This window comes from Dermacentor albipictus, chromosome 2 (assembly GCF_038994185.2).
Source record: "Dermacentor albipictus isolate Rhodes 1998 colony chromosome 2, USDA_Dalb.pri_finalv2, whole genome shotgun sequence".
NCBI lineage: Eukaryota > Metazoa > Arthropoda > Arachnida > Ixodida > Ixodidae > Dermacentor > Dermacentor albipictus.
The window spans coordinates 180019867-180031754 of NC_091822.1; the positions used below are offsets into that span (position 1 = coordinate 180019867).

The following is an 11888-nucleotide window of genomic DNA, read 5'->3' on the forward strand; positions in this document are numbered from 1 at the left end:
TCACCTCAGTGTCATACACAACTGCGAACGTGGAAACGGTCATTCGACTTGTATTTTGTTTTCTCACGTTCGCGTTTCATTCTGACATGTGCATACCTTCTTCTTTGGAGGTTCAGTTACGCATGCCGCAGAGTTGCAGAAGCTCTTATAACATGACGGGATAAAACATGCACTGTGTACCAAACTCTGATGTTGACAGAAAGAAATAAGGATAGACGATGCCAAGGATTTCAACTCAACATTTATTGTCATTGCTTCATCAGGTGACAGTTTACTTACTTCACGTAGTGCTCGCTCTGCAGCAGTCAGAGGTTAACAGCGCATCTCAAGCCTCTGCACGTATGCACGTATGCACGTATTTTTCAGTGCGCTTAGTGCATAATATATCTGACTATATCACGTGGGCTGACAATACACGCTCTAAAATATCTGGATGAAATTATCCTGAACAAGCAATCTCACTCCTTTGTTATTTACATATTTACACATCAACGCGTTTAACACGAAGCGTCGTCCCAGTACGGACGTTAATAAATACGAGTGAAAAAACTAATACAGATACGCAACGCGGAACTAAGATCAGCTAGTGATCCATCGCAACAGACACGTGATCAACAACAGGAAACCTATTAATATGCATATCGTTAAACAAATAAAGGCACCTGACTCCGAGTTCTGTTTGCCAAATGATTGGATCTGTATTTTCTTTGCGCCAGCAGCTCAAAAGCTTGCACAGACTTCACGACAAGTAAATTCTAATCTTAGCAGCTATGGCTACCTTCGCGTGAAATCTCACGCATAACGTAGCGCTTAAGAACGAAAATCATTTTAATGGCCTTTATAAGTTAAACAACTTCTTACTTCAGTTCTTTGGTATAGAGCGAAAAGATTTTGATCTCTGACATTTCAAGCCACTTAGACTCCCCCATCTTTGCAAAAAGCAAGGGTGCAACAACTATCTAGGTCCAATAGCGTATATGAGCGTTTTTTAGGCGATAAATGAAAGTTAGATATAAAAAATCAGCACTGTCGGCCCTCATGGTCTCATTGGTTTAGCCGAATTGCTTATGTATACAGGTGGCACGACAAACTCTTGGGATGCGTTGTATGCACGTATCCGCACCTTCACATTCGCTAAACTGCTTGTTAACTAAAAGCCACACTTTCCTTCTTTACTTTTGATTACGGTGCCCTAAACTATTAATAAAGAAATACTGCATCACTTGTATAGCACGTAAGTATGTTAACCTTGTCGGCATAACTTCTTTCATAATAGTGTAGTACAGAATACTTTCTATAACTGCTCTAGTTGTGGCATTTCACTCGCCCTCAGAACAGCTCCTGATTTTGCTCAGGTACATCAGGAGAAGGAGGAAATAAAGAGAGAAGGCAGTGATGCTAACTAGAAGTGCGTCTGGTTGGCTACCTGGTGGTGGTCTTGTGGGGACGGGGAAAAGAGCGAATACGTCAGGAGGGATACATAAGACAAGTTAGAATCGGATTTTCCCGACAAACTGAATACCGTGATGCTTTCACATTACTTTGAATAGCTTTCAATCTCCGTCTAGAAAAAAAATGCTTAATAATAATGATACATGTAAACTTTATGCTACACGATCTCCCGTTTTAGAATGTCAACGAGCGATTGTAGCGCTGACAAACTGGTCATATATACAGGTCGGCCTTGTGCGGCCCTGTTTTAGCGGTATATGGATGTCCTGTTATTGAATCAAACTGGTCTGTTGGAAGTATGCGTATCTGTACGAAGGAAACGTTCCGTTCAGCGCTTCTACGTGGATTGACAGGATTCGATAACAGCGTGACCAAACGGGAATTTCGTTTGTTCTCGATCGACAGGCGTTCTCGAGCGGCACACCGTCTCCGTCATGCAGCTACCACGGCCTCCACATTGGCTCGTTGGAGCCATCGGGGTCCAGCCGCTCGTCCCTGTGCAGGCGGTAATCGCGAGGTTCGTCCTGGCAGCCGGAGCGCACGAATGGCTCGGCGTCCAGAGAGGCCGCGTCGCCGTAGTCCGAAGACGACGACTCCTCTTCGCTGGCGTCGCTCACAGAGCCAGCCTCGTAACGGTAATCGAGCAGCCTCGCGGGACTCCCGACTCGCGATCGCAGGTCCGGCGCGTCGCCGTTGGTCGACGAGACGGCCTCGTCCGCGTAGGCCGGCTGCACGCCGGTTCCGCCCGTGCTGGCCGCCAGGTGGTGCAGCCTGGACTGCAGGTGGGTGAGCAGGGTGTCCCGCAGCTGCGGCTCCATGGCGCTCGCGTACCGGGACACCTCGAATACGCAGTGCCGGTAACCTTCGTGGAACCGCTGCGTGCGCTCGGCTTCTTCGTGGGAATCTGCAAAGGTGTGAGGTGGGTGTAAGGCATGTGGCAGTAGGCTTTCTGTAGTTATTTACGCGGGCATGCAAAGTGACACAAGAAATTAGGTAAGGTGGTGTGTCAGCGCAGAGAAGGAACGTGTAACATTCCTTCTCTGCGGTGTTACAAAGGGGTTATACCGAGGTTATGCCGGGATATTGGGGGTATTTTATACGAGTAGAGAAGTTCGAGGGTGAAACGACAAAAAATGTAGATAGAAGAGAGTGTTTCAGGGCACGCGCTCCCAGTGATAAGCGCAAGTGTGGAGCGCGCATGCGCTCTTCTCTCATTTGTTTTCACCCCTGCCCTTTCCCTCTTTTCTGAGGTATATGTATTTACTGCGAAAAATTAACGCTTCGTTCCGCATGGTGACACGGACCACTTCTTGACAGAGGCGGCATGACCACCGACAACGTAACAGAAAGAACGAAGTACCCCTGCTTGCATTATGTTCTTTCTCTTCACGACATGCAAGCTAACACGGATGGTGAGAGGAAAGATGCCATTGCTTACCACCTTCGATGTGGAACTGCCGCTGGCGGAGGAACTTCACGGTCATTTCGAGGATGTCGGCCTTCTCGATGCGTTGCGACCGCGAGCTCTGCTTCTCAAAGGTGCCGCCGTCGTTGGCCATTAGGAACCGCTTCAGCTCCGAGAGGCAGTTGTTGATGCGAGCCCTGCGACGCTTCTCCATCAAGGGCTTCATCACCTAGCCGGAGTGATTGAGAGAGAGAGAGAAAGATGCTGACTTTAACGAGAAGCTGTGGGTGTCTGCCTGGCGTACTACTCAAGGTGTAAGGTGAGAAATGATATTGTTACGGACAGTCATAACAAAAACACCTTGTGGTACATAGCGAACATACGACTAAATGCTAGCAGATGCACGTTCGAGCAATATTTCGAGGGTGTAGTTCTTCGGCAAGAGACAAAGAAGTCGAAATTGCCGAAAGAGAGGTTAGTACAGTCCTATGTGGCTGTTCGCGATTGGCTTGCGTTATAGATGGACGGAAGTGGGGCTGGTTTATTTTCATAACAATTCGCTAAGCACGCCTCGACAGTTTCTTTATCGGTCGCGCTACAACGTAACCCAGTGTTCAGTCTAGGGACTATAGTTTCAAGTTCTACAGTCGACCAGCACTTCAGCGAGAATCCACTGGTCTCACTCTTTAGCGCAAGTTGGCCTGAGTAAAACCCTACGCTGTTTACTGAAGGTCTTTGACGAGCGGTCGAATGAAGTCGTAACAAGAGCAACTAACAGTTTAAGGTGTTCAAGAGCGCGCATCAAAGTTTTGCATTAATTGTTAATCACCAGTGTAATTAGGTACCTCATTATACAACCTCGCAGCAAACTCCAAATGAGCGGTGTAGTCTGCTAAAAATATTTCTATAGGTACTTAGTGGTTTTGCTTTCAACAAAGAACATTTAGCCTGAAAAAACACGTGACGTTACTTTCTAGAGGATTTGATTTTTGCGGCCTGCAAAGCACTTTGTGTGTGTGTGTCATGTTTTCAAAACAACAATCGTAGTCGATAATCAGCATATTTTCATGCGTGCTTGTATGCCATCTTTATATTATTTTGTTCAACCTTTATCTTCCGTTACTTTCCTTCCATTGACATGAAATATCAGTCAGAACTTTCATGCTCATGCCTTCATTTTTGCGTAAAAGTTCTTCCTCTGTTACAGAAGAGATACTGGATTCTGACGAAGCGCATTCAAGGGCTAAGCACACACAGTTTTCAAGGAGTACTTGTGGTATATAGTTGACAAACATAGCAGCTAGGGGCCTCTCACCTTTCTTCTGAGGAACGCCGTCGACTGTTGGTGGCACGTAGGCGACTGCATGATGGCTTGGGTCGGGTCGTAGGCGTCTTCGCAATACGTCGGTCGAAGCTTCGTCAACAGCGCGGCATGTCTCGAACACCGGGAAGGACCAGAAGAACAACAACTCTCCAGTCCCGTTGTCCTAGCACATAAGTCAAGCGAAGCGAGCGAGCTCACACAGATTCTAGCGCCCCCGGAGACAGTACACAAGTCCGCTCAGGCGCCCGTCCAGGGACAGTCCGAAACTCCGAAGCACGCGTGCGACGTGGCGCTGGGTCGGACGGGAGAGGAACCGCTGCCTCTTTGATTACGGAGAACTCGCGTTCTAACGCCGTCCCGAGTGAGCAGCTTTCTTTTCAAGGCACACGAAGACGTGGCGAGAAGGAAACAGGCAACATTGTTCGACGTTTTTCCCTTTTTATTTCCTTTTTTGGTCACCATAGGTAGGGGGCAGGGGTCCTGCCGAAGGAAGGGACACCGCGCATGCCTCCCCGGCGTTATGTGGACACCCCCTTCTTGTGACCCCCCCACAAGACCCCCGCCAGCAGTTCTACGCTCGCTCTGCGCACAAGAGCCCGCTTCTCCTTGTTACGTGCGGGGAAGGGGGAGAAAGGAGGACCCCCCTTTTGGGGAAGATACCCCCCGCTCCCAGTCCCGCCCACCGTAACCCTCCTGTTCTTGTGCTCGTTTCCTTTTGCTCTCTTCACCGTACCGTAGCTACGGTTTTCCTTTCTGCGCCCCGTGCCCAGTGCCCTTCTCAATGTTGCCTCCCTTCTCCCCCTCCTTCTTATCGTTGTCGCTGTCGACGCGTTTTTGTTGTTTGTCTATTAATCGCGCCTTCTCCTCCTCGTCCGGACCCCCGCTCCTCTTTTCTCGCGTCGCTAAGGAGCGTTTAGCAAGTGGTGTGTAGTACCCGCTGACTCTCCAGGTGACGAAATAATGGTGACTCCTTCCCAGCAGGCGCAATGCACGCGACGCGCGCGCTCGCTCGCTGCGTAACCGCTGAAAGGTTCTTGCGCACGGGGGCGGTGTCCACGCGGGCTGCTCGGTTGCGGCCGCAAAAGGCCGGCGCACACACACTGGTGGCCGCGGGCACTGGTCCACGAAAAGACATTGTACGTGCGGGAGGAGGGATGACGCAAAAGCGCTCTGCCGACGCCCTTGCGGTGAGACCGCGTGGGCGTACAAAAGCTGTGGAAAGAAAAATTGACTTTTCCGCTAATGGACGAAGTTCAAAAGGAGACCCCTTTCGGTACGAGGTTCTTGTGCTGTAACGCACGATGATTCTCACAAAATAGTTTTACGAGGCCAGTAAGAAAGCGTATGCTTTAGTGCAAGTTTGGTGTGAAGATGTTATGGCGCCAAATATGCGAGATAGGCCAATATTACGACATCATAGTTGCGCCACATTCATCCGCCGCGCTTCTGACCACCTGCCAACATTATGTCGAGAGTGAATGCGTCACCAGCTTGAACGCCCTTGAATGCCCTGCGATAGTGGAGAAGGAGGTAGACGAAGAACAAAGGCAGTGTTCGGGCGACTATGTTTGTCTGCATCTGCATTATTTTTATGCACCTAATTGAACCACCCGATTCTTGGCCAATCCCCCACTGTGGGTATATGCCACGGCCACTCAAGACAACAACAACAACAACAACAACAACAACAACAACAACAACAACAACAACAACAACAACAACAACAACAACAACAACAACAACAACAATCTCCTGCTCGCATCACTCTAGTCGACAGGATAAAGACCTGCCAGCCACTTCATCGGCTTCACATCATCATGCAAGCTCTCAACACCACGGCGTGAACCCAGAGCGCACAGCTCCACCACCGACACCGACCAGCATCATGACCGCATCACCGCAAGCCTTGGACATACCCAGGAACACCGGATCAGCGGACGATGGGCGCGTGGAAGATTGGTTTCGCCTATTTGAGTTCCACGCATCCGCTGCATCATGGTCGCAAATTTCAACGATTACGTCACCGGTTAGGCATTTCGCTTCTACCTCACGCACATACTTGAGTACGGTGAATCATAGAATAAAATCAAAGACGAAATGATCCGCCAATTTAACGTTTACGACCCCTTCATTATCCACGAGCTGCAGACATTTCAACTGGGTCGCCGCAGTCACACACAGTTTCCACGTAGCGATCATCATCATTCCGAAACAAAGCCCCATATTAACAGATCCTCGGCGAATTTTCGTTGCCGTGATTTTCCCACCAAGACGCGCAATCGCACGTTTAGCGTGAACTTGACATTCCCAATAAAAGTAAAGCCGCTGCGCACTAAACGATCCGCACGCCTATTCGCTCCTTCGAAATCCAACATTGAACCAGGTTTGACCTCCGTACATGAGTCAACAATATCTACGTCTTCAGCAAGCTGCAGCGCTGATGTCGTTCGTCGTTGAAGCTTCTGACGGATTCTACCGCTCGTCTCAAATGCACGGGCCACTACGCACTTTCAAGTCACACGACTCTTGTATGAACATTAGGCCGCAGTGCATGATTGAGCACGATGCCACGGCATCGCAGGCAGACGAACTTTCTTCGAGAGAACACGAGCGCTCAATCACCAGGAATTCGAAACAGCATGGACCCAAACTTCTCTATCAGCAACAAAAATCGAGAAAATAACGACACAGTCAGTTCTCGTGAAACGAAGCCAAATTGCTTACTGCCAAGACGAAACCAGAATGCGAGTACCAGCACCAACGCATGTAACTTTCAAGGTGAAGACAATTTGGAACAACGTACATGGAACCAGATTCCGCTAAACACTGTATCCATCAGCGATAATATTTTGTTTCGTGATGCCTTAACCAACATAACCTGCCAGAATGCGGTTTCATATAATTGGATATCTTGTCCTTTTTTTCTGTAATAGCTTTTGTAATTGCTCATTGTACTGCTACTAACTTATTTGTCAAATTGTATTTTTATGTTGTATTTTTTTATGCGAAGCATATTACGAGAGCTCAACCCAGCTCCTCAGGCGCGGCGGTGTCGCCTTCAATACCACGTGACACCATGACGTCACGACAGGGTAGAAACGGGGCTCCAACTCGCGCCGTCGCTCGCGGCGTCGCGGCGGTATATAAGCAGCTGCGCTTATCTCTGCTAGACACTCACGAGGTGAGATGCCTCCTGGAGACAGAGCTGCTCGTTGGAATGAGAAGCGAAGGTTGCGGCGTGCTACAGAGACTGATTTTCTAGGTGGCTTTGGCTCAACTCTTGCAAGATGGGCTGGGTGGGAATCGAACCAGGGTCTCCGGAGTGTGAGACGGAGACGCTACCACTGAGCCACGAGTACGACGCTTCAAAGCGGTACAAAAGCGCCTCTAGTGAATGCGGTGTTGCCTTAGAAACGAGCTGTTTCTAACGCTCAGGCGTGCGTCGCTTGCTCAGGCGCACATTTCGTTGCCGCGCCGAACGCTGCGTTGCTCGACGCTCACCGCGTCCAATGCGGGGCGCGTAGTCGCTGCGCCGTAGCCCACTGTCTTGCACCCCTTGGCGGGTCGACGGGAACGCTGTCGCGTTCCACTCTTGAAGGCGAAGCAGAGTAACGCATGAGTTGTTGTTTCGTCTAGCCGAACCAAATATAGCCAAGCAACAGCAGTTCACCAGGCTAAACAGTGGTTCAACAACTAAAATAAAGGCTAGTATGCTTCGCATCCTGGGCTTAACCTTAGCTAAGCCACAGCCACTTTTTTTCTTGTAATACTTACTGTTTTGAATTTACCTGTTACTGTAAAACCTCCACAGGCCTTGAGGCTATAATAAATGAAATGAAACGAAATATAGAGATCAAGGTGCTCCGCGACTTTCAAGTCTTCTTCTGCGTACTACAACTCAAGCCGCTGCCATTTCAGAAGCTTTGCGCGTGCCGAGCAGCGTCGCACAGTGTCAAATGACAAAAGCGTGAATTCTGAATCACGTCGCAGGAGTCTCGTAAGAGCCTTTTAAGAAGCCTGGCACGCTGCACTCGCCACCAGACAAGTTCCACAAGAAGGAGCAACATACAAGCACACTCATCTCCACATCAATTTGCGCACGCAAAGGCATATTTCAATAGATACGCTGCATCAACAACGGTCGCAACAACATCACAAATATCAACATCGACAACATCAAGAACAGTTGCAACATCAGTGCGCAAGGCAACTAAACCCGAGGCAAACGCAACGAATTCAACGTTTTTAAAGCAAGAAACATTGTCGAACACACCTTCAGCACCACCTATCAGGACTGCTCCCTCGCCAAGGATTCTTGCGACAACGCTGTGCACAAGGACCAAAAAGACACAGGCATTTTCTAGGCGTACCAGGCCGACAGAGGCGTCGCCTTAATGACTCAGTCCACCGAAGGTTCGAGCAGGAGACACCGCGTGTCTCCAAGTCGCAACGGCACCTGAGTTCCCACGGCTTCCATGCGTCTAAATCTTCCTTCATAGGGGCATGCATATGTCTTCCGGAGTGCAACAGCCAGCCTCGGCCACCTGAGCACTGGTGGACCTCACCGGACTGCCAGCCTGACAACGTTCATATGTGAGGACATTAATATCAGGACATCCACTGCCCTTGTACCTACGGCTCTCTCGGTGCGAGGGGGAAGCGTGTGATGAATCGCACAATACGTGCGGTACGGTGCAATAGTGGAAAAGGAGGTAGAAGAATAAAGGCAGTGTTCGGGCGACCATGTTTGTCTCATTAATATCATTAATAATCTAAACTAAGGTGATTCCGTATCAGGAACAAACGGGAGTATGTGTTCCTATGACGCTGACATGAATATTTTAGCAGATAGCAACTAATAGCCTCACTCAAGAGAACAACAACGCAAAAGAGGCGTGCTGTTGAAGTACACACACACACACACACACACACACACACACGCACACACACACGCACACGCACACACACACGCACACACACACACACACACACACACACACACACACACACACACACACACACACGCACGCACACGCACACACGCTTATTATATTATTCTACTATATTAAAACGATAAAAGAGGAGAAAAATTAACTTTGAGGAAACGTCTCCTCGCAAGACAGAAGACAGAATCCTTTTGAATGTCTTAGCATAGAAGATATTCAAATCTAATTAGCGACTGCTATGTACAGTCGCGTTCAATATGAGCTGCGACACGCTGCCCGTGGAAGAAGAAGTGGCCCCAAGGCTGCATAGCGGCGGCGACAAACTAAAAGCCCAGAGAACTGAATACTGATCAAATTACTCATATTTATGAAACCGATTTTTTTCTTGCAATTTGTTTGCACCTCCGTAGGGTCTTGATCGAAGCTCCTTCGACCACGGGTGCAGCGTGTTGCAACTCGTATGGAACGCGACTGGACACAAATTTGCTTGCACTTCCGACGAAATCAGTTGGCGTTCACCCAACGCCACCCACGGATATGCAGTTTTTTAAATGCAAATATGAATTTTTAAAGATTTTTGTTTTGAATGCAAAAAGTTCTTGAGCGAAGGCTTTCGTGCGAGCTACGCGTTGGCTTTACAACGAACCGAGCCAAAGGCGGTGCACGTGCTCGATGGATGTGCGCTGAGTAAAACAAGACACCTTTCAATTCAATTTGGCAAACGCCGGCATACCTCTGGCGTTTCAGCGTAGGAACGCGGGTATATCGACACAATTGCGATGCTTGAAGATGCTTGTAAGTCAACAAATGTCCCATTGTATAGGACGACTGCGCAGTGATTATTGTATGCGAAAAGCAGTCTCCGTGTACTAGAAACGGCGTGCCGTGTACCGGGAAATACAGCTGCGTCTTTGAGACCGTGAAAACAGCTATAGATTTCCAACTTTTCTCTACTCGTAACAATACGGCGATACAATGAAAGAACGCTCGCGTTTCGGATTTCAGCATGCGTTCGGTCGATGGTAGAACTATACAACAACGACGAACAAAGGGATGAAACACCTTCGACTGGTTGAACAGGAGCGTGCGACAGTTTCAGATTCGCGCAAGCTTCTGCTTCAAGAACTGGGGGAAGGGTTCACGCGCGGCGCGACACAAATGCACGTGCATGCTCCTCGGAATTCGCTTCTCGCCTTCGTCTCGCGGGCGTTTCTTCCACTGTCTGAACGCGCCATTCCGCTTCGTCGGTCCTCTTCTGTCGCGCTGGCGAAGCGGCAACGGGTAAACAGACTGAAGGAACCTCGACACTCTGGCGCTGCGTACACGTGCGAACGGCCTCGCCAGTCGTGGCCCGCGCAGTCTTCTGAGAGAGAGAGAGAGGGACCATCGCTAAAAGGAGCGAAGCGAATGCATCCTTCCGCCGCATTAGATCGGGTTTCTGGGCAGGCATCCGATGCGGTCAGTTCGCGCGGGTACGTGTGGCGTGAAACTTCGTTTATCCCGGTGTGGCAATGAGAAAAGGTTCGCGCGTTGCGCGCAAGAAAGGTTCCTCCTACAGCCACGAACCGGACGGGACCCAAACGAAGAAAGAAGAACGCCGAGCTGGAACCGCAGGAGAAGGTGTTTCGGGAGTGCAGGGAAGGCAGAAAGGGTCCGGCCGATGCCAGAAGGTAACGCAACAGCCTCGGTCGAACCAAAGGGTGTTCGGGCGTCGCTCGCTCGCCCGCCCGCCCCCTTTCTGCTGTCAAAATATTTCAGGGCGCCGCCGTGACGCCGACGCTTCCATTCAGTGAAGTCGTTCGAGCGGACGTCTTCACCGCGCAGCGGGGGCGACCGCCTCCGCGTTTACATAACAAACGAGAAAGATATCGTCGCGCGCACCCCGCGTGCTCGGGAGACGAACGGGATAAAACCGTCGTGCCTCTCTCCGTCGATGCCCCTGACCCGCAACCCGCGCCCGGGCCATGCCGCGTCCCACCTATACCCTCGCGCTGCTTTCCGTTTTCGTGTTCTGCGGTTCGCCTCGGAACGCGGCGAGAAATGATGGTATATGCGGCGTGGTGTCGTGAATTTCCCTTGCAGTGTATCCAACTGAGATCGGAGTGACCTCGAAGCGATCGCGCCCGAAAGAGGAGTCATCCCGTGTGGCGGCGGCATGTTTTCTCGAGTCCTTTGTTATTGCTTAATGGCGCTCTCAACGAATGATGGGGGCGGTAATATGCAAATTTTCGTTTTCTAAATGCCCGTCGGTTTAGCAGCTATCCGTGTAGTGCATGGTGGCAGTGTATTTCCAAATTTATTTTGGTTCCGAAGGTTAAGTCGGCTCCGTTATAGGCTTACCGTCCCGGATAGCGGTGACCTTGCTTAATTCGAATATTTTCCTTTTTTTTCTGGCATGCCATTCTGATATTCGCCACATATCGGTTCGGGTCACGCCAGCTCGACGCTGCGCTTCGCTTGCTACTCGTGTTTTTCTGTGCGTGCGTGAGTGAATGTTAGCGTTCAACGGTTCTCTGCTGATATATTGTTGGCTTGTCGGTCGTCTGTTTAGGAAGCACAAGAAAGGTAAAATTTAGGGTAAGAAATGGCCACGCGCATCGGTAGTTTCTATGCGCTGTGCTTTGAGTTGGAGGCAAGGACAAAGGGCCCACATATTCAGAGGTTAAAAACCGCTAGAGGGATCTTCGTTCCTTCAAAATTACAAATACATTTCACTGTCGCCACCGAGCAGTGGTAAGTATAATTACCGTGTACACACTTA

General features: G+C 49.8%; 1 protein-coding gene across 1 annotated transcript; it reads right to left on the bottom strand.

Moving 5' to 3' along the window:
* Window positions 1-355: 355 nt before the first annotated feature.
* LOC139056359 (transcription factor HES-2-like) lies at window positions 356-6093 on the bottom strand. The gene is made up of 3 exons (XM_070534533.1): window positions 4173-6093; window positions 2891-3086; window positions 356-2356 (listed from the first exon to the last, which is right to left on the bottom strand). Exons 1-3 carry the CDS (start codon window positions 4221-4223, stop codon window positions 1893-1895), a joined length of 711 nt encoding a protein of 236 aa, XP_070390634.1. The 5' UTR covers window positions 4224-6093; the 3' UTR covers window positions 356-1892.
* Window positions 6094-11888: the final 5795 nt, after the last annotated feature.